This window comes from Sphaerodactylus townsendi, linkage group LG04 (genome assembly GCF_021028975.2).
Source record: "Sphaerodactylus townsendi isolate TG3544 linkage group LG04, MPM_Stown_v2.3, whole genome shotgun sequence".
NCBI classification, from domain to species: domain Eukaryota; kingdom Metazoa; phylum Chordata; class Lepidosauria; order Squamata; family Sphaerodactylidae; genus Sphaerodactylus; species Sphaerodactylus townsendi.
Window position 1 is genome coordinate 64,305,791 of NC_059428.1, and position 21,968 is coordinate 64,327,758.

The window sequence follows — 21,968 nt, forward strand, 5'->3', positions numbered from 1 at the left end:
TCAGATCTTTTAAATCCATTGTGAGGTATTGTTTGGCATTCAGGGTACGTATGTGCATTAAAGTTCCCTTGTTAACTTCTGTTATTTTTCTGTTTGTAGAAACATCTCCTCTTTCTCTAGGCCTCATTGTAAAGAATTGTAAAGAATTTTTGATTGGTACTCTGAGATCAAGTTCAAAATCACACACACACACCAAGATCCCTCCACACACACACACTCTTCCTGTTGAAGCCCAAAAGGTCTCCCAGACAATGTTCTTGTCCTGTTCTTAACAGAAATTTTCTGCAGAATCCAATCCATATATACTGCACAACACATACGTGGGCTTGTTTGGTTTTCTATTACTGTATATCTATTCATGGTATAATTACTGGTATCTAAGACTGATTTTGCATGTTAAAAGTGCCCCATTGTTAGCATGGGGAATGCCCCGGTCAGAGGTGGGATCCAGCAGGTTCTCACCAGTTCCTGAGAGTGGGTTACTAATTATTTGTGTGCCGAGAGGGGGTTACTAATTGGGTCTGCTTTTCCATCTCCACGCCCTCACCTCACCTCACCTCCACCTCCACACCCTCACCTTTGAACGTGAAGGTTCCATATAGCAATTGCGACTAATAATGTAACTCCCTGAACTGGGTTAATCCCTTTCAGGTACTGCAATTCATTGATTCTCAGCCTTTTGTACCTTTTATCTCACCAGTCTCTATCAAAGAACCTGTGTGTTTCACCATTGCTGTGTTCAGATTTTTGAGTTGGGGCATTTTCTATAATGTGATGATGATTTAGAAATGACCTGGTGCAAAAAATGTTTGGGGGGTCATGGTGGAGTGGCTGCCCATGGGGGGGGCATCCAACTCAGGTTTTGCTCAGGGCTCAGGTTTGCCTAGGTACGCCTCTGCCCCCTTTGCTGAGGGGGGCTGGTGAGAGAACCTGTTACTAAAATTTTTGGATCCCACTACTGGCCCCGGTGCAATGGGGAGTTCACCACAGCACCCGGCGCTGCAGCGTGTCTGGCACACTGTTGCCCCAGCAGCACCCTGCAGCAGTGGCTTTGCTACAGAACTTTTCAGAACCGCAAAGGTTGGGGACCTTTTGGAATGCCCTTCCATTGGTCCGGTGGCTTTCACTGTTGAGAAACCTCCTCGGCAGCAGAATGAGGCCATTTTTCCTTCCTCGTTGCTCTGGCCCACCCCTTCAATGAATGGAAGCCTCCCACCCCCCGCAGTGGAATTAAAAACGTGGAGGGAGAAATCTTGCAAAACCTTGCAAAAATGTGAGAAACCTTGTAGAGAAGCGGCTTGTGGAGGCGCTGCAAATGGGAGGGCGATTCCCTGGCACATGCAAGGAGTTTAGATTGAGGAGTTGGAATACTGCGATTCCTTCCCACATGCAGATATTTTAGACAGGGGACGAAGACGCCGATTCCCAGCACCTGTTTTGTGCATAGTCAACTAAATTGGTGAAAGTGAGTGGGGGGAATGGGGGGGAGATTTATAGAAGACATTGTCAAAGACCTCGCAGTGCAAGTGAAGGAGAGCTGGGGAGCAGTGCGAAGTCAACAGCAGGGTAAAGAGCGCCGTGGCAGCTGCACTCCCGGATATAGGACAGGGGATTTTGAAAGTGGAAAAACAGCCTAGCACTGCATAAAATTTCCCAGTTATGATAATGAACTCTGCATAGGTTTCCTGATACCTGATACTTCCTCAAGTAATATCCAGTTCGGAAAATATTAATACTTTTGCTTGCATATCCTTGAATATTTCCTATTTTGTGCATCTTTGAATATTGCCGCACTTTCTCTATACATTCATAAGCAGTATTCAAATTAAAACTATTTATAATTCTTATTTTAATAATAAAAAAGAACAGTTCAACACTGTCACTGACATAATGAGGGGGACAGGGGAACTAAACCCAGGCCCCGCTTCCTGGGGTCACATTGGGGCACATTGCAGGGCTGCCTCCCTCACAACTGCACCCTACTTCCAAACTCCCTGTGGAATTTGGGTCAGTGGCACAGTTGAGTGCTGGCCAGTTGGGCTCACTCTACCCCCAAAACTCCATATAGAGTTCAGGAGTGCATGAGATCGTTTGATGCTGGCCACAGCTTGCCTAGGTTCAACATCACAATTTTAGTCTGTAATTTAATGCTCAATTCAAGCCTTACTGAGGCCAGGATCCAGAGGCAGAGCTTCCATGAGGACATATGGGGACAAATGCCCAGGGCAGCTGCTGTTCGGTCATGTGGGGGGGGGGGCAGAGGCTAAGCAGCTTGCTCAGAGAAGCGGTGTGGTCTTGGGCAGCAGCAGCAGAAGCACTGATCAGAAAGTCCAACAAGCCATCTTGTGCCGCTGCCCCATCAAGCCCAGCTGCCGGCAGTTCAGTGGGCAGCGGACAGGTGGCAGACCCCCCCTCCCACACACATACCTGCCACTCCAAAAGGCCAGCTGGGCTTGCAGGGGCTCTGCCACAGGTCTTCCCGCATACCCCTGCCACCCAAAGGGCCAGCCAGGTTCATTGCGGCCCTGCCAGAGGTTTTCACACACCCTGCCAGCCCAAAAGGCTAGCCAGGCCAACGGCTGCCCCGCCAGAGGCCTTCCCCAACCCCCTGCCCCCCGAAAAGGCCAGCCAAACTCTTCCGACCCTAATATTCACCTTCCAATCCTCCCCCACTCCTATCCACACCTTTCAATCTCCCCCACCCCAAGCCTTACTTTACAACTCTGCCCCCACTCCAGGCTTCAGCTTGCCACCCTGCCCCACCAGAACCCTCACCTTTCCACCCTCCCCCACCCCAAGCTTCCCCTTTCAACCCTCCCACCATCTCAAGTCACTCCATTTCCTCGTCTTCCACCCCAAGCCATTCCTCTCCACCCTCCCCCTATTCTCATAAAGATGAAAGGTAGAAGGAGCCAGAGAGGGCAGCTCCAGAGCTGCACATAGTGTCCACCCTTGGGCCCCCCGGAAAACTCAGGTTTTGTTCCGGGCTCCATTTCCCCTAGCTACACCGCTGCCATGATCAAACTGAGTAGCTGGGCTGACTGGCTCCAGCTTTATACTGCTGATTCCAGCCTCCAAGTTCCACCTGACCAGAGCCTGCAATTTAAAAGTGGCTTGAAGCCTGCAATTTAAAGCTGGACCCAGGTGAGCTGAGGTCAGCATCAAATGGACTCACACTGCTCCTGAACTCCACATAGAGTTTGGGGGTAGGGTAAGCCTGGCTGCCCCTGCTCCCAAGCTCCTCATGGAATTTGGGAGTGGTATGAGCCCCAACAGTCAGCATTCAACTGTGCCCCCCTCAAATGCCATGGGGAGTTCAGAGGCAGTCCGCAGTTGTGAGGGGGTGGGAAACAGTTGTGAGGAGGTGGGAGGGCGGTGCCTAGGTTGAACTCTGGGTGCCCTTTTATACAGCTACACCCCTAAACACTGTTTTCTTTAGCATTTTTAATATTCACAAAGACTGAAGTCAGGAAGGAGTCAATGTTATTCAGTTACTTTGAAATTGTACACCCCCACTCCAGAGAGCTGCTGATTATCCCTTACAAAATAAAATGGTACAATAAAAGCAAATATCCACAACATAATAGCATACCATAAAATCATACAGCACTGAGAACTCACCAACAAAAACCTAAACCACATATTAACTCAAAAGCACCGAGGTTGCAAAAGTAAAGTCCTTCTGGCATGAGATATAAATAAAACAACTTGCTGAACTTAGATTGATAATAGCATTTACTCATCTATGTAAATCAGTGCAAAACAATGCTGTAAATGAATGTATTTGCTATTCATTTGGCAGGAAACAGAACAACTGTGCTGAAGAAGTGATTTTCTCTTTGCTGTGTTTATGTACAAAGAAAATAAAAGCAGACGATAATGCTGCACATTACCAATTCCCAATATTATTACCCCATGAATAAAGGTATGGCCATATTAACATATAGTTGAAATTTTAGTATCCATAACTGAAATACAGGCATCTTTATTTTTTCCCATGCAGTTCCAAATACATTTCTTGTCTCATTAAAACAAGTTAATAATTTCCTACCGTTTTTCCCTTTTAAATCTCCATAAAGTATCTTGATTTTGGAACTGCCTTGGAAAACTAGACTCTTTTTTTTATGTGGGCTCCCTTTAAACAGCTGCATGAAATGCAGAAATTCAATAGGCAAAGTTATTTTGGCACGGGGGAGAGCATCAGCTGATGATTTTCTGCTGAAAGACACTGAAGTTCTGAAAGAAAAAGGTGACAACTCCATGCATGAAAAATGTTCACTCTTGATTCTGCAATGAAAAGCTAGACAGCAATCCAAACCTGTAACTAAGAACCAAACATGACATTGTCCAGTACAGCTATGACTGGATTTCCTGGTATTTGGAAATGGGTGGTCCCATTCAAACCAGAGACAATGGGCTCAGTGCTGATGCACCACTGCCCACTGCCCCTTAGAGACTTCCCGGTGGTATGGGGAGGATCGCAAAGCAAGAAAACCTCACCACCAAGAGGCCTCTATGTGCCTCAACAGACTTATGTCACCTTTTTGTTGGCTTAAGTCTGAAATATGGGGCACCGGCATAATGCCAGCAAAGGCCAAGAGAGAGCTGACTAACCTCAGCTCTTCCCTGGCCATACCACTTGCCCACTCCCGCCATGCCATTGGTGGTGGCAGGGTCCCTAGGATGCTGTCATGGCATCCAGGATGGTGCCTCAGCGCTGGGGAGGACCGCAGTGGCTGCACATTGGTGGAATCCCTTCCACCAGAGCAAGTGCCCAGGGAGGGCAAATAACCTGGTGTGGACATATGCTGTCCCACAAGCAGGTCTGCCTCTCTCCCCAATGGGGCTCATAATGTAAATAAGCTGCATATTTGTGACTTACCACCTCCCCAGCCTTAGCTTCTCTTTGAGGAGTATTTTGACTAGGAAATCAGCATGTATAAGAAAACTGAAATGCATCCTAGCTACTTATCTGAATAAATGGGCAGGGTCCCTGGAGCTGCATTTCAATTTACAATGACCATACAAAAGCTAAGAAATCCAGACACAGATCTTCCATATTACCAACAGGAAGGCTGTGTTTCTGCTTGTGCTAAGAGACCACTGTCGGTTTCCTCTGAATCATACTGTTCTTTGAGTGGCATCAAAGCAGGAAGATACCTGCATCTTTTCTTAACCTCTTTAACCCATACATTAGAAAAGCTAGGCTTCTCTATCCATTATGGGAAATTGGCTTCCCCCCACCCCCGCTAAGTATTAAAAAAGATCCGCAGAAAGACACTAAGGAACTTGAGGTTTTTTTAAAATCAGTCTTTTATAGACCATAAAAGAAATTAGCTGTGAAACTATCGGTAATTGGATCAGATTTCTGTTTCTCTCTCCACTGAAGAGAATCAAGCAGTATGTGACAAAGGTGAATTGTGTAGCAGCTTCACATTTTAGAACTGATCGAATTAAAATAATGTGTTGATTTTGAACACTATGTTGAGAGATTCTGTCAAAACCACTTAAGCTGAAAGGCAATGATGCAATATGCATGAAAACTGTTCAGACATGTTTTAATGCATTTCTCCATTATCACGTTGTTATTATTATTATTACTGCCAAACATTGTAGGGAGTCTAATAGGGAAAAAGATAAGGAATTAAGTAGGGAAAGCAGCTGAATAAGACTTGAGAAATACATCTAATATAAGGGACAATACAAAATGTAAAATAAGCTTCTGGCAGCAGAAATATCATTATGTACATTTTCCCAACAATACCAATTTGGAATTCCAGCCCTAAAGATGGAGCCCATAATAAGAATCTTTGCCCCAAAGCACCAATAATTCCTCTAGGTATAATGATATTCTTCACATTGTAAGATAAAAACAAACAAACAAATAGACCAAATAGCAGCCCTTTATCACATACACATATACAATCATACAGTTCAGGTATAGCTCCAGAATTTGTACATCTGAATGCTTTTCTTTTATTAGGAAGGTAGATTCGAAATATTACACAAATTGATTTCTTGGACCTTTCAGGATAGAAAGGCTGAGATATTTGATACTTATGTTTCAATAATTGTGCATATGTGTTTTGGCCAGAACATTTGTCCAACAATGATTCTAATTGAGATTTATCATTTTTGTCTTTTTTTACCACTTTAGTTTCCTCAAAGTACACATATCTGTTGTTAATACAGTCTTGTGGAAAGTGGGAATCATCTCCCAACACCCACCCACCCAGAGTTTAAAACACTAACATGGTGGGAGGAAATATTTTTGGGCAGACCTTTCTGAGTTTATTTCAGTTCTGTCCTGAAATGTTGGCCGAGGTTTCATATCTGTATCAGAAACTGCCAGTAAGTGAAACAAAATCTTCTGACAGCAAATACCTGAACATTAAAACTGATGCTGAGCACTATATGACAGAGGACAAAGTATATTAAACAGTAAAGGATGCACCATTCTGGGTGACAGCAAATGGTGCACACTTGCCTCTTTTATCAGGTTCATAAATCTGGGTCCAAAACGCCATGGCTTATGTCTGTGACACTGCAGGGAGCTGACAGTCATTTGGGAGGCACGCTGGGAAGCCACTGCTACCAGGAAAACAGCATCATACATCAGAGCTGCTTCTGTCTACATGTAGGAAAAATACAAAAGGTTTTTTAGCAGACACCTTCAGCCCCCTACATCCTTGTTTTTCCTTTCCTCCCTTTAAAATAGTGGCCCTCCATTAAAGGTTCATGACATCGTAGTAGACTAACTATTATGAAACAAAGTTATCAGATGCCTAATTTTAAGTATTTGTTTTGTAGAGAAAAAAAACTTCCTATCAGGCCATTTATGTACATATAATCAGTGACATCTTTGTATACAGTATTATTTATGGTAAAGCTTCACATTTATTCAGAAGTAAATTGCATATTAGCATAAAATATGGAAAATAACATTCATTAATGAGATACTAACACAATTAACTGTGCTAACTGCCATGCTAATTCATTTTAGATTAAAAGATCCATAAACTATAAATCTTTTAGGAGACTAGGATAAGGACAGCAGAGGGGGTAGATGTGCAGCAGCTGGATAGGGTGCAACTTCACTGCCTCCACAGAGGTTTACAGTGCCTCAACCAGCAAGATCAAAGACAACCTCGCCTGACAACCATGAGAACTCATTATGATGACCAATGGTCTGTGCCACCCTTTTTCCTGGCCCAAGTGCATTCCAGCAAAAGGGGGTGTTCCCCGGCTGAAATGGTTCAGGAAGCTGACTGAACTGGAGGAATGCTTGTGCCATTGCTGCCTTGGCGCCTGGGCACTGTGTAGCTGTGTGGCTCCCCGATGCCAGCATATGTGCCCCATATTGGCCTAGATGGTACTTATGCTGGCATGTGGTGGTATCTACTTCAGCACAGGGGTCAACTGCTCTGGAGCCCTTTCACCCCACCCCGTGCCCCCAGCCAGGATTTTACTGTTAATTCTCTGTCTGTATCAGTTACCTAGGTAAATTAAAGTTGCCAACTTTTTTGACCCTTTAAAGTTTGACATAGCATGAAAGTCTGACATAGGCTGCCAATTCTGAGTTGGGAAATTCCTGAAGATTTGGAGATGGAGCCTCAATAGAGTACAGCGCCATGGAGTCCACCCTCTAAAACTGCCATTTTCTCCAGGGGGTAATCCTGAGATCAGTTATAATTCTTGGAAATCTCAGGTCTCACCTGGAAGTTTCAAATACAGCCACATAACACATAAGGGCTAAACAAAACCGCATGTGTAAGCCATTCATAACAATCTAACACAAAGTCTGCATAGAATTCAAAAGTGAACAGGGGCTCTTTCTGCACACACATTTTAAAACATTTTTAGGCAGGAAATAAAGCATTTCCTACATGGAGTTCCACACAGTTTTTCCCCCTTTGGTTTTGAAAACATTTTATTTCTAGCCTGAAAAGTTTTATCTGAAATCCCTTTTACAGTGATTCTTTTCTTGGAAACATTTTTAAAACATCTTCCCTTGCTGTGCAGTCAAATATGCAGTGTTTTATTTTTTCCACTCAGTTATTCCCCTGTTGATTGCTTGCAGTTCAGTTTATTTCCTGCTTCACTGCAGCCTCCGGAGATTTCTCTTCATTCTGAGAACCCTCTTTGCTCTTTGTTTCTAAAACCTACCTTTCACAAACAAAAAGAAACAAAGCCCCTCTTTCCTTTTTATCTCTGCTCAGTTTAGTTGCCTTGCTGCTACTCTCTCCCCATTTCCTTTGTTCATCTCCTCAGAGCTCCTTCTCCCAAAAGCAAAATGCAAATGCAGGAGGAACACTGAGGAACGCTAAAATGTTGATAAACTGGCCTGTTTCCCAAGTCAGTTTTTTGTTTGTTTTTGGACATCAATGAAGCAACAAAGCTATGAATTAACAAAAAAGCCAAATATTTGGAGGAGGTGAGTGTGAATGAACATTAAAAAAAACATTTTAAAAAAATCTTGAAACACTTTAAGCAACTTGTGCAGAAAAACAGATACAAGAAACATGGACATAAATAGTAAACCTAAGGAGAGATGTGTAAATGTCTTCGTTATGATGGCCAATTTGCACACTGAGCATCCTGAGTGCTTGTAATGACCTCGGGTGTTATATTCAACAGGTGCAGCTTGTTGAGAATCTGTATGCATCCGAAGGTCGCTAATGGAGCATGTTCTCTCCATCAAATATATGGTTGAATCCTGGTGGGTTTTACTTACTAGCTGGAGCACTTTAGCAACTGCAACACCAAAAAATCAATATACTTAATTTTATACCCCCATGGAAGAATACCCACAGAGAAGAGTTCTAGATCCATTAAGTTGAGGATTTGTGAGTACAGATCTTGTATCAAGAACTGAATCATGGATGCACCTATGGTGAAACATTTTGTGAACTGTAGCCATTCTGAAAATGATTCCTGGTACTTAGGTTCCTGGTACTTTGGTCTATTAAATCTAGTAGATATGACTACCTGGCCACTCTGCGTTTGTTATTGTAGCAGGAAGCCAGGTTTATTTTCAAATTCAGATCACTATGTCCATTAGGATTAAATGCCAGTATAGATTACACTTGTTTTTTTATAATGTGGACTAACACTTTCCCTTTAAGAAGATTTAGACCTACACATTGTCATAGATTGCTTACACATGTCCCAGCTGGCAATTTAAGCAATACAAGGGACAATTCCCTCTGACACCCTAGACCAGTGATGGTGAACCTATGGCACGGGTGCCAGAGGTGGCACTAAGAGCCCTCTCTGTGGGCACGAGCAAACAGAGTGCCCCCCCACACATCTAGGCTGGCCTGGGCCGCTGGGCTTGATTATTAGCATTAAACCTAAGACCTAGTTTTGGGGAAGCAGTGTAAGTAACCCTGTTAAGCACTGTTAAACCCCACTGATTTTCATGCAAAGAACTTAAGCGCGATCCTTTACTTGGCAGTAAGCTCGGTTGCTGACAATGGGGCTTGCTTCTGAGTAAACCCTCCTAGGGTCATGATTCACCTGTTGGAAGAGTTGCACAGTTGCTTCAAAGCAAAGCCACTGACTACCACCAAGCTTACTTCCGAGTAACGCACGCCTTGGAGCCAACCCTTTTTTCTAAACTAAAACCTCAGTATTCAGGTTAAATTGCCGTGTTGGCACTTTGCGATAAATAAGTGGGTTTTGGGTTGCAAGTTGGGCACTCGATCTCGAAAAGGTTCGCCATCACTGCCCTAGACCACCTTTATAGTATTGAATGTTCCTGGAGAGAATATCCACATAGGAGGTTATGGTCACCAGAGAAAGGGCTTATTTTCTTGAGGTAAGAGGGCATGATGTTTGCTGGGGGTTCTTCTTTTTGTACCATGTGGTCTTTAACTAGCCCTGTGTATTTTTAGATTGGAGAATCTGACTTAGAAATGACTTGTGTTAGATTGTTATTATTGAACTATAGTTGTCCAAAATTATGAGCATGTTGGTTTGACAAACATAGTTTTGCTGAGTTTATCAGTGGCTGTATTGGTTATGATGGTTTTGCAAGTAAAATTACATGGCTGTTATAAATTTAATGAGTAATAAGATATACAATTCAATAATGTTTAATACAAGAACAATAGAACACCAAAAAGTGTTCTATTGAATTTACACAAATTGACTTACACATGCTATCTTGTTTAGCCTCTACACAGTTTTGTTATTGCATTTGAGACTTGTTATTCATGTTGCCTTCCTGTTGTTTAGCCCACCTGGAAGTTAGCAACCCTGCTGCAGGAAGTAGAGTCTGGCACAAAGGACAACTGAAACTTACCTTCAGTCACACACAGATATCCTTGTGGTGTAATGGCAGCTGTTACTAAATATTTTTTTTAATCTGCAGAGCCAATCAAATAGCCAACTGAAAGTCTTGCTGGGTAAAAGCTCCACAAGGCCCCACCCACTTTCTAAAAACATTTGGCAGGAGCAGGAAAGGGAAATCTGTACTGTGGCATCAGTGTTATATGTCTTGAAGGAGGTTTGCAATCCTATGTGATCTAAATTGATCAATTAATCTTGAAGTAATGGAGATTAGGATCATGCTGTTAAATTGCTACTTACGGTAAGAAGTGCTCTACAGGAAATCTAATTAATCACCACTTCCATTTGATATGAACCTACCCAAATGAATATTGGGTTGAATCCCATGAATCCATTTCATTAACAGTGGAATCTCCCTCTAGTGTAATACCCCTCTGTTGCTCTAATAGAAAAAGTGATTCCCGCTTTGCCATTAGCAGAACAGATTAAATAGGACCCAGACTATTGATACCGAAAGTATGTTAAGAGCCTCAATGGTAGAGCCACTTATTGTGTTTAAAAGAAGGCTTTAGATATTGTGCCAGTTTAATGCAATGTTTGGCAGCCATCTCATTTTGTTTTCCCTTTGCTGTTGCTGTACCTACTGTAGCTTGTTGGTCTTACATTTACAAGCCTTGATGGCCTTCGTTATGTTATCTTTTAACTGGCACTGATGTTTGATCTACGGTAACTACCACACAATGGATTGCTGAGCTGAAACAAAGTACATTGCCAATGATAGTTTGCTGGACAGCCCAACAAACTGGTATGTATTAGATCACACCTTTGAAAGAATTTGTACACTGCAAGATGTAAAACCCTGATAATAGGCAGCTACTTGCAGAGACTCTAATGCATTTGTCCCACAAACATAGAAAACTTCATTTGTTACAGCTCAATCAAAGCTGTGTTGTTGTAGGCTTTGCCTTATCCATATCTATTGCTCTGATACTATTATTCTTTTGCAACATTCATATGGGATCAATAACAGTGAGCAGATGCAGTTCAGAAGAGTGTAGAAGTATCATTGTTCCAATCAGAATGGCCCATGTTACCATATCAGTTAATCTGACAAAAGCACCAAGATTTCAGTAAATCTGCCTGTCAATTCAAACCATTAGTTTGTTTTGACAGAGCCACTGATTCCCACAGATCCAGATTCTGCTAGTGCACATTATCATGGAAACTGCTTGTATTGCAAGAAAGATGTTGGGATAGATCTGTTCACACGAAAATGAGTCTGTGCACAGGGAATCATTGGTCTCTTTGATTTCTCCATGGTAGTGGAATCCTGAAAAGATATATCAGCCACATGTGTCTGAGGTAATATTCTCTAAGCTCTCTGTTAAGGCATATCTTGGTAAAGTACAAGGGACTGTGAGCAGCAAGTGCTTGACTTATATATTGAAGCAGCATTTGTCTATGAATTATGGGCATTTCTCAAATACAGATCTGCAGCCAATATATCTATCATTTTTCCTCAGTAATAATATCCATAATTTGCTTTCTTGAAACAAACACAAATTATTAAACTCCTTTGTGGTGTAAGTAAGCAATGTGCTTTTTACTTACAGTCATCATGCCATCTAGGAGACCCGTCTCTGGTTTGGGTGGTGCTTGTAGTCGTTCCATGGACCACTTCTCAATTACTGATGCCACTTGTGGATTGTCAATGTTGAGTAGGCGAAACCCGGTCATGTTGACTCCACTATATCTGTAGGGTTCCAGGTCAAGTGCAAATAAATCCTGGGTCACCAGGTTTTTGGTTTTTTTTTTAAAAAGAGAGAAAATATATTAACGATTAAAAAAACTACCTTATAGTTAGTCAGTCCTAGAAATAGCCCTGATTCCTAGTGGATTTCCAAGTTATAGAATGTGGTCTCAAGCAGATACTTTTCTTTGGTGTTGCTACTTTGTGACTTTTTAATTGGCTTCACTAAAGATTATTACATAAATGTTGGTTTTGGATTTTTCTTTGGCCGCCTAAAGTTTCTTAATGCTGTTACCAAAGGTTTTGCGAGTATTGGAGTGTAAAGTACCGTATACACTCGTGTATAAGGTCGACCCACATATAAGTTGAGGCACCAAATTTTACCACAAAAAAACCTGGGAAAACATATTGACTAGCGTATAAGTCGAGGGTGGGAAATGCTGCAGCTACTGGTAAATTTCAAAAATAAAAATAGGTACCAATAAAATTACATTAATTGAGGCATCAGTAGGTTAAATGTTTTTAATTTTTTCTGACATCGACCAAAAGGGTGGGGGGAGTAAACAAATCTGATATTGAGAGTCAGGGCAGGGTCCCCTGATGCAACTTGGGATGCATTACAGGGGGATTGTTTTATAGGTGAAATATGCAGCTGAATATGAACCCTAATTTTTATATCTTTAACAATTTCAACAAAAATCTAGATATTATGAATATATGTTTACACACACAAACATATTCTCTTTCAGACTCCAAATCCCATTAGAAACTACATTGACTGTAAAATCTGAATGTGTGTGCTGAGAAGGTTTTATTAGATGCCTCACATCTGATTTGGTGAAACATAAAACATTATATCCTCACAACATTAATTTACAAGAAAGTTTCACTGCAATTTCTAGTGTTGATTTATGTCAACCTAGTGATGATGTTCCCCCCAACCATGAAAATTTGCTGGCCAAGACTATTTTCACTCCTAGGAAACAAAATGCTCAGCAATGAAATAAGTGCCAGTTTTACTGTTTATGAGCTCCATATTTCTCTTGCCTTGCCTGCTTTGTCAACTTGTCACTTAATGTATGTCAAAATGGTGAAGAATCAGTTTGCTGCATTTTAGATATTTGAAGTTTGCAAAGCAGGAATATAATGGCTTCTTTAAGGGATATCATTTTGTGACACATTTCAAAATCACATGTCATGAACTGAGAATATGACAGGATTTGAAAGATTAGTCACAAGGAAAACATCTTGTTAGAGTTAATGACCTAATGAAGAACCCTTCTGCTTTTTGCACAGATATCACTGTTACTTTAAAAAGTGTTCACAATTCTGTAGTTCCTTGTTTAAAACACAGGATAGCAAACAAAACCTTGGCAATCAGAATTCAGACAAAATTGCTAAGCTGATATTTCACAATGAAAGATTACCACCATTAAAACAAATTTAATTCATCTGTATTGGCTTTAATCAGCTTCAAAGTCATTTATATTGAAATATATAATGTTCCTTGTAATTATTCTGAGGAATGAAAAATTACTTTCAGTTTTTCAAGGCACATAAGCCAGACAACAGTTCTCAAGTGCTTTACCTCTGTAAGTTGGTTTATTTAAAATAAAATTACATTATTTTATTGATTGATTGATTGATTGATTGATTGATTGATTGATTGATTGATTGATTGATTGATTGATTGATTGATTGATTGATTGATTGATTGATTGATTGATTGGTTGTATTTCTATACCGCCCTCCCCTGAAGGGCTCAGGGCGGTGATATAACATATAACATCTAAAGTATTCTTTGAAAACTGAACAATAAATATAATTTTGACAGCTTTCGTTGTCAAACTTTTGTGTTCAACAACTATATATAAAATATAACATAATACATAGCTGATAAACATTTGTTCTGCAGGATTTTATTTCCTTTTTGAAGTACTACTACCTTCAAAATAAAAGATAAATCAATATAGAAGATACCTCTTCTGGGGACAATAAAAATGTTACATTGAAGCTTAAACACAGTTTTAGAGTATTTCCACAACAGGGCTAACATTGACAGTATTAAATAGTCAAGTTTTTAACAGTAAAACTAAGTTTTACAGAGGAAGACTTGAAATAATAGACTTAGCAACATCATGAATCATTCTTACTCTGAGGGGAGAGGGCATCTAAAAATGTGGGTTATTCCTATGGTACGCTCAGAGGCAGAACTTAGCTTCTGCTTTTTATTCCCCTTTTTTCGCTAGCCAGTCAGTTTAGTGTTCTGCCTCTCATAAGAATAGGATCACATAGGAATAGCATTGTTTCCAATGGGAACTAATAGAAGATGGGGGCTACACCTTTGAGGGTCCATAACTTTGGACCTCCTGAACCAAACTTCACCAAACCTGGGTGGTACCTTCAGGAGAGTCTCTTAAAAACACCCTGAAATTGTGGTGCTGCTAGCCTAAAAACTGCGCCCCCTGCAGGCCCAAAACTGAAAAGCACTAAAAATACAAAAAACACAAATGGATATGGGGGGGGGGCCCCCGCAAAACTCAGATTTTGCTCCATTTTCCCTAGCTACGCCTCTGAGTAATAGTAATACACAGCTGTTAAGGAGCACGTTTCATTGGTAATGGTGATGCACAGAACACAGGGGAGACAGAAGTCTTCAGTGGTTTCTGCATACAAACATATAAATATGTCTTACCAGGGTTGTAAAAAAGTAGTGATAGTATTCAGTCATCATTCCCATGGAGAGAATCTGTAGAAAAATAAAAGAGGGTAGAAGAGAGAGCCAATGTGAAACACAGCAGACAGGATAAATGTTTGAGATGAGAAATCTCTGGCATATTCTCTATATAAATGTTGCTACACTGCTTACTACCTTTGTACGCCTTTAAGTCCTCTATACATAGCAATGTGTGCATCAAAATCTGTACATAGAGAAAGGAAGCATGCTTGAATGCACTGCTCCACCCCCTGCTGACACATGATCCATGGTTTGTTAGCATCCACATAGGAACTATGGATGCATAGGCTCCTATTTTGTGGAATGCTACATTTTGTCATTCCCAATCAGAGACAGAGCATATGTGCATACACTTCCTGCACTTGATGCTTACATGCTGGAAATCGCATGCTGGCAGGTGGTGAGGCTAACATGCTGGTGCTTGCTTTCCTTCTAAGCACATTGATTTCCATGCCCATACTGTTAGGTGTGGATCAGTGGTGGGTTTCTAAAAGATGCACGCCTCACCCCACTGTGTGCCCCTGCCATGCCCCCACCACCTACTTACCTGAGTGTTGCGCCCCCCTTTCTGATGCTGGGTGGAGGGAGGTGAGGGAAGGCGGTGGCTTTGGGAGGCCGGTGGTGGAGAGCCGGCTGGCTGCTGATCAGCCTGCATACCTCTGGGTTGGCGGTGTGGCCTCTGGGGAAGCCTGCTGGAGCACCAGCAAGCCACCCCACCAGGCTGTGCCACATGTGCAGCCCAATCTGCTGCCAGCCAGGTCCCCTCATGGGGGGCCGCTGGCCAGCGATTGGGCCACACACCTCTGGGCTGGTGGCACAGCCTTTGGGGGAGGCCTGCTGGAGTGCCATGGCATTTATGGCGCAGCTTGTTGGGGTGGCCTGCTGGCACTCCAGCAAGCCACCCCGGCAAGCCATGCCATACACGTGGCCTGATCTGTGGCCAATCGGGCCACGTGCCTCTGGGCTGGCAGTGCGACCATTGGGGGAGGGGGATTCCAGCTGGTTAACTACCAGTTCAGCAGAACCAGCGGGAACCAGCTGAATTCCACCTCTAGTGTGAATGTCTTCTGCAGAATGGGACTGTATGGACAAATCTGCGTGAAACAGGGGAATAATCATCAGGATTGTAGCCCTGAATAAAGCATTGGCTAAGAGAGAGTAAGTTGTCCAAGGCAGCCCAGTGAAATTTCATGGCTCAAGTGGTGATATGAATCAGATCTGAAACTTTAATTATTAAACTACACAGACTCATAGGGCATATGCACTAATGAGCCAAGATTTTAGTGAATTGGTTATATACAATAACATATATACTGCATTTGATGATGTTTAACGCAAAATGTATCTATGTAATGGTAACCCTTAATTATGTTTGATTATGCATGTCAGTTTAGGATTCGGTACCAACTTGCCTCTGCAGGGAAATCTGTAAGCTTCATCAGAAAAATGTTCCAATTGTAGAACTGAGAAAATTCCAAGGCCTAGAATAGCAGATAACAGCTGCTGTCATATTAAAATGCTGTGTGTACACTTTAAGTTCATTGCTATCTTGGAGTGGTCTCCTTCTGTACCTAAGCTTTTACTGTAAATGTATGGCAATAAATTTGACAGAGCAGGAAAACAAAATTGTTCTTTTAACAGTGAATGCCCAGGGGATTTATTGCCTAAGGGAACTACAGAGAGGCTAAAAGAATGAGCTGACAAAGGTTTGGAAAGCTTAATATGGTTTATATTTTTGTAAGCTATGGCAAAAATTACAGTGATAAAGCATAACAATTTGCAGTAGGAGAGAAGGTTCAGAGGGGAAAAATAGGCCTTCATTTTGGTGGGTCAATTGACAGTTTGATACTAATCTTTTTAATTATTAGTGCCAGTGGCAAAAGCAATTGAGATTGCAAATATTGGCAACCATAATATTCTGTATCAGCTTTCCAGTTCTTTCCTCTTGTAAATCAAACCCTCCTCCAGTCCTTGCAGAGAGGACACATGTGTCAACCCACACTGCTTCAGTTGAGTTTATCTGTCCATGTGATGATCAAGGAAAAAGACATTCCTTTCCCAAGTGCATGTAACACAGTTTCTGCTTTGGCCCAAGACCCAGTCAGATTAGATGTACTTGATTAGTTGAGCTCTGTGTTCAGAACTCATAGTGATTTCTGAGAATGAATTCTCAGGCATTGGGTCTGATTGAGATAAGAACCCTCTTATGCATCAGCATGTTACCCCAATGGGGCAACTATCAGCTCCCCAGGGCTATTTCAGGTTGGGGATAGCTAGGGCTGCAAAAAGGACAAAGAGCCTCCCTCCACCCCATATACATGGAAAGTCCATTTTTAGGCAGTCGTACCACATGTAAGGATGAAAGTGACTGGTAGCAATGAGAGATAGGAAGGGAAGTTAGGTTTTCCCAAGGAAAAGGATTAGGCACACACATATATAACACCCTAACTCAGTGATGGCGAACCTTTTTGAGACCGAGTGCCCAAATTGCAACCCAAACGCCACTTATTTATTGCAAAGTGCCAACCTGGCAATTTAACTTGAATGCTGAGGTTTTAGTTTAGAAAAAAACGGTTGGCTCCCTTGGGTGCTGTGTGGTTTCCGGGCTGTATGGCCGTGTTCTAGCAGCATTCTCTCCTGACGTTTCGCCTGCATCTGTGGCTGGCATCTTCAGAGGATCCGGAAACCACACAGCACCCAAGTGATTCCGGCCGCGGAAAGCTCTCTCGACACATAGCGCGGTTGGCTCCCTCTTTCCTCCGCTTCACTTCTTACCCGCTTCGAAAGCAGGCCAGCCTGCTCGATCCTCCAGCAAGTCCTGCGTGCACAGCTCTGTGCCTCTCTAGCACCTCTGTCTCCTCTGTGCCCCCCCCCCTCGGGCAGCAGGCACCTGGAGCACAGGCCCGCCAGCCGAGTCCTTCCTGCTCACTGCGGTGCTCGCATATTGTGCTCAGTGACCCAGGCAAGCCTAGATATGTGTGTGCGGGGGGGTGATTTTCCGCATGCCCACAGAGAGGGCTCTGAGTGCCACCTCTGGCACCCATGCCATAGGTTTGCCATCACTGCCCTAACTTCTCAGTCACTCACAACTGGGAAGACAGGGAGAAGGAAGGCCAAGGGATTGAAAGTCACAACAAGCCTGACCCACTTTCCACTCCTTTAGTATTGTTGCTTCCCTTCCTATCTCCCTCCCTAGACATTCTTATTCCTTCTACTATTACTTGTGTCTTCTTACATCAAGTCTTTACTGCCTTTCCCTTCTTTTGTTTCAGTTCAAGTCAGGTGTACTTAGACATATGCTTCCATACAAATTCCCACTGGAATCCATATGGAAATATAGCTTAGGTGCTAAGGTGGGAAGGCACAGATGTTAATAACTATTACTATTTATCATGATTTCAGAACCACAAAAGTAGAGCAGGCCTTATAGACAGTGGTGGGATCCCAAAATTTTAGTAACAGGTTCCCATGGTGTGGGATTCAAACTGTGGTGTAGCGCCAATGGGGCTGGATGGGGCACGATGGGGGCATGGCTGGGCATTCCAGGGGTGGGGCATTCCTGGGCGGGGCTGTGGCAAGGACGCAGCCACTGCACCGGTCCTTGGGCAGGAAACGAATGCATGCAGGTACAGGCTGCCACGCATGCCGGTGCACCTCCTGCTAGACTGCTTCAAGTTCTGCGCGCTACTGCTGAGAGGAGGGCATGGACGTAGGTAAGGGGGGGTTCTTGGGTTTGAACCCCCCATTCATGTCCGAAGCTCCGCCCACCCATTTGTAGGTTTTTAAAACATTTTAGTGCTTTTTCGGTTTTTGGCCTGTAGGGCGCATTGTTTGTATTTTGAAGGCTAGCAACACCTAAACATCTTCTAGGATTGTTTGGGACTCTCCTGGATGATACCTACCCAGGTTTGGTGAGGTTTGGTTCAGGGGGTCCAAAGTTATGGACTCCCAAAGGGGGTGCCCCATCCTCCATTGTTTCCAATGGGAGCTAATAGAAGATGGGGGCTACATCTTTGAGGGTTCATAACTTTGGACCCCCTGAACCAAACTTCACCAAACCTGGGATGTATTATCAGGAGTCTCTTATTGATAATTAATGTTTTAGAAGCATCCAGGGAATCCAAAGCCATGGACTCAAAGGGGTGCTCCATCCTCCATTGTTTCCAATGGGAGCTACAGAAGATGGGGCATTACATCTTTGAGGTGGGTTCATAACCTTTGGACCCCCTGAACCAAACTCTCACCAAACCTGGGATGGGTATTATCAGGAGAGTCTCTTATTGATACCACTCCAGGGTTTTTGTGGAAGTTTGGTCCAGGGGGTCCAAAAGCTATGGACTCCCTGCAAAGGGAGTTCCCCATCCTCCATTGTTTTCTCAATGGGGAGCTAATAGAAGATGAGGGCTACATCTTTGAGGGTCCATAACTTTGGACATCCTGAACCAAACTTTACCAAACCTGGGATGTACTATCGGAAGAGTCTCTTATTGATATCACCCATGTTTTGTGAAGTTTGGTCCAGGGAGTCCAGAGCTATGAACTCCCAAAGCTGGGGGTATGCCCTCATCCCCTCATTGTTTCCAATGGGAATCTAATAGAAGATGTGGGGCTAAGCACCTTTGGGAGGGTCCATAACTTTGGACCCCCTGAACCAAACTTCACCAAACCCTGGGTGGTATCATTAGGAGAGACTCCTAAAGATACCCTGAAAGTTTGGTGCTTCTAGCTTAACCATTGCACCCTGACAGCAAGCAGGCACCCCCCAAATGTCTCTCCAGGATTCTCCTTTTTTAAATCCACCCCCTTCGCATGGGATTTCCTAATGGGAGGAATCTGAGGTCCTCAGTTTAGAAGAAGAAGAAGAGTTTGTGCATTTATATCCCCCCTTTCTCTCCTGTAGGAGACCTCCAAAGGGGGGGCTTCATAATCTCCTTTGGCATTTCCTCCCTCCCTCACAAACAAAGCACCCCTGGGTCAGGTGGGTGGGGGCTGAGAGAGGCCTCCAAAAAGCTGTGACTAGCCCAAAGTCACCCAGCTGGTGTGTGTGGGAGTGCACAGGCTAATCTGAATTCCCCAGATAAGCCTCCCACAGCCTCCAAGTGGGCAGGAGCAGGGAATCCCAAACCTGGTTCCCTCTTAGGATTAGAATGCACCTGCTCTTAACCACTCACACCTACACTTGAAAGTGATGCTGTTTCAGGGTAGATAATTCATCCACTTAAAACAGACAATCACTTTCAATGTTGTTTAACTAGGGACCCCAGATTCTCCCTTTAAGGTGAGAAAATTTGGGGTCTCTAGTTTAAACACCATTGAAAGTGATGCTGTTTGGGGGTGGATTCCAGCATCACAGCGGCTGCCCGGGGGTGGGGGGCATGCACAAAACTCAAATTTTGCACCAGGCTCCATTTTCCCTCTATGCCTCTGCTCAGAGGGGAGGGGCAAGGGAGGGCAAGGGAGTCTGCCATCCCCGACCTTGGAGAGCTGCTTTTATAAGTGCTAGGCCAGGGGCGGGGCTTGGGGAGGTGTGGCCATGCCCTAGGGGCGGGTGGGGGTGTGGCCCCACCCCCGAACCCCCCCATAAAAAATCTATACCTATGTCCCTGGAGGAGGGGCGTAACTAAGGCAAAAATAACATGGCAAAATCACCAATGACTTCTGTTGCACTATCACATTGGACTCCTTGTTAGAAATCCAGAGTTGGAAGCTGCAGCTATTCAGCCAAACATTGGCACACATCTATCACTGAACTGCATTCAGAATCATAACCAAGTCTAGCAAGGTGGAAACTTAGAGAGGCAGTCAGATTTGCCCCATCCACAAGCACATTTCTCTGAGATCCAAAAATAATACTAATCTCCTTGGGAGCCTTTGTTTCCTCCAGCCAGCTTTCCTCCAAATCCTCAACAGCTGTCAGCAACATAAAGAATAACATCTTGAGGCTGTGAAATTAACTGGACAATTTGGTTTCTGACTCCTACTAAGTCTGAAACTCAGATCAAAAGATACAGGCTTAGAATGCACAGAACATGTTTTCATCACTAATAAAGTATTTCCACATAACTTTTTAGTTCAAAGAAATTAAGAATATCACAGAACAAGTGGGGCTTACAAGGTCTAGCGATTTAATAGTTTGTGATTTGTTAGTATAGATAAGTCATTTTTTTCTGTTTTGCAGAGGTTACAAACTCCAACAACATAGTGCTAGACAGCAACAACATAGTACTAGACAGATTCTGTGTGGTTTAGAGCTTTATTTATCAATTTGTAATCATATCTCCATTGCAGACAGAATTTTTAAAAAACTTCTAGCAAAAGAACAATATCTTACACCCAAAATATTTTGTCATTTGACATATAAACCCCTCATATTTTAAGGCTACAATTATATTGAAAATGTAGCTCTCTCTCTGAATGTTGCCTAAAGGTAAATAACAAGCAGCTATTCTTAGAATTACATCCCTCAGATTTTCTGTTTGTATTGTTTGGATATGTCATAGCATTTGTCCTTTGGAAACAATACGTCAGATAAAATAAATATAGCCATCTTAATTTTGTAATGTATAAAGGAACCTCCTCAGGTGAAAAAGGATAATCTGAAAAGAAAACGCAGTGACACAACTAGGTCTGAGATTTTACTGTACTAATTTTTTTGTAATTAACTTACAGCTTCATCCACAGCCTGAGGTGCCAGTGTGCAGTGCTGCTACTGCCCTACCCAGCCACCTCCAGAGGGCTTTTGGGAGGCATGGGAAGGCAAGAAAAACAACAAACCTCCCCAGCCCTTCATATATTATATGACATACAATTTCACAGGAAACCTTTCCCCCAGTGCTACAGCCATGTTCCCACTGCGTAGCAAAAATGTCAGCAGAAACACATATAGTGTCCAGGTGATAGCTGAACTGTATGCACTAATTTTCACTGTATGGTCCAATGTGTGAGGAGCACATTCATAAAAATGGACACCAAACTCATCTTAAGGATGTAGCCAAATAAATTACCCCAAATTACCCCACTGCCCATTTACCTGCTGCAGAAGAACTTCTTGTGGGGGTGGAGGGGGCAACAGAGTCTTGCCGCTGCTGCTCTGAAAGTCCCCTCACTCCCCTGGGTAAGGCAACGATGGGGCTTGTAGTGCCTTATAGTAGCCAACTGTCCGGGGCTCTGAAAGCCCCCTCACTCCAC

At 43.1% G+C, this 21,968-nt stretch overlaps 1 protein-coding gene across 4 annotated transcripts in view; it reads right to left on the reverse strand.

Annotated features, from left to right (window-relative positions):
* Positions 1 to 21,968, reverse strand: part of GRIK1 (glutamate ionotropic receptor kainate type subunit 1) — a 190,001-nt gene that overhangs the window by 58,736 nt on the left and 109,297 nt on the right. For 3 of the 4 annotated variants that reach the window (XM_048495223.1, XM_048495219.1, XM_048495222.1), the window contains exons 5-7: positions 14,739 to 14,792; positions 11,905 to 12,078; positions 6,488 to 6,631 (exon numbers count right to left, since the gene is read on the reverse strand). In XM_048495223.1, coding sequence (XP_048351180.1) covers positions 6,488 to 6,631; positions 11,905 to 12,078; positions 14,739 to 14,792 — 372 coding nt within the window. Of the gene's footprint in view, positions 1 to 6,483; positions 6,632 to 11,904; positions 12,079 to 14,738; positions 14,793 to 21,968 lie in introns of all 4 variants that reach the window. The other variant, XM_048495220.1, reaches the window with a different exon arrangement.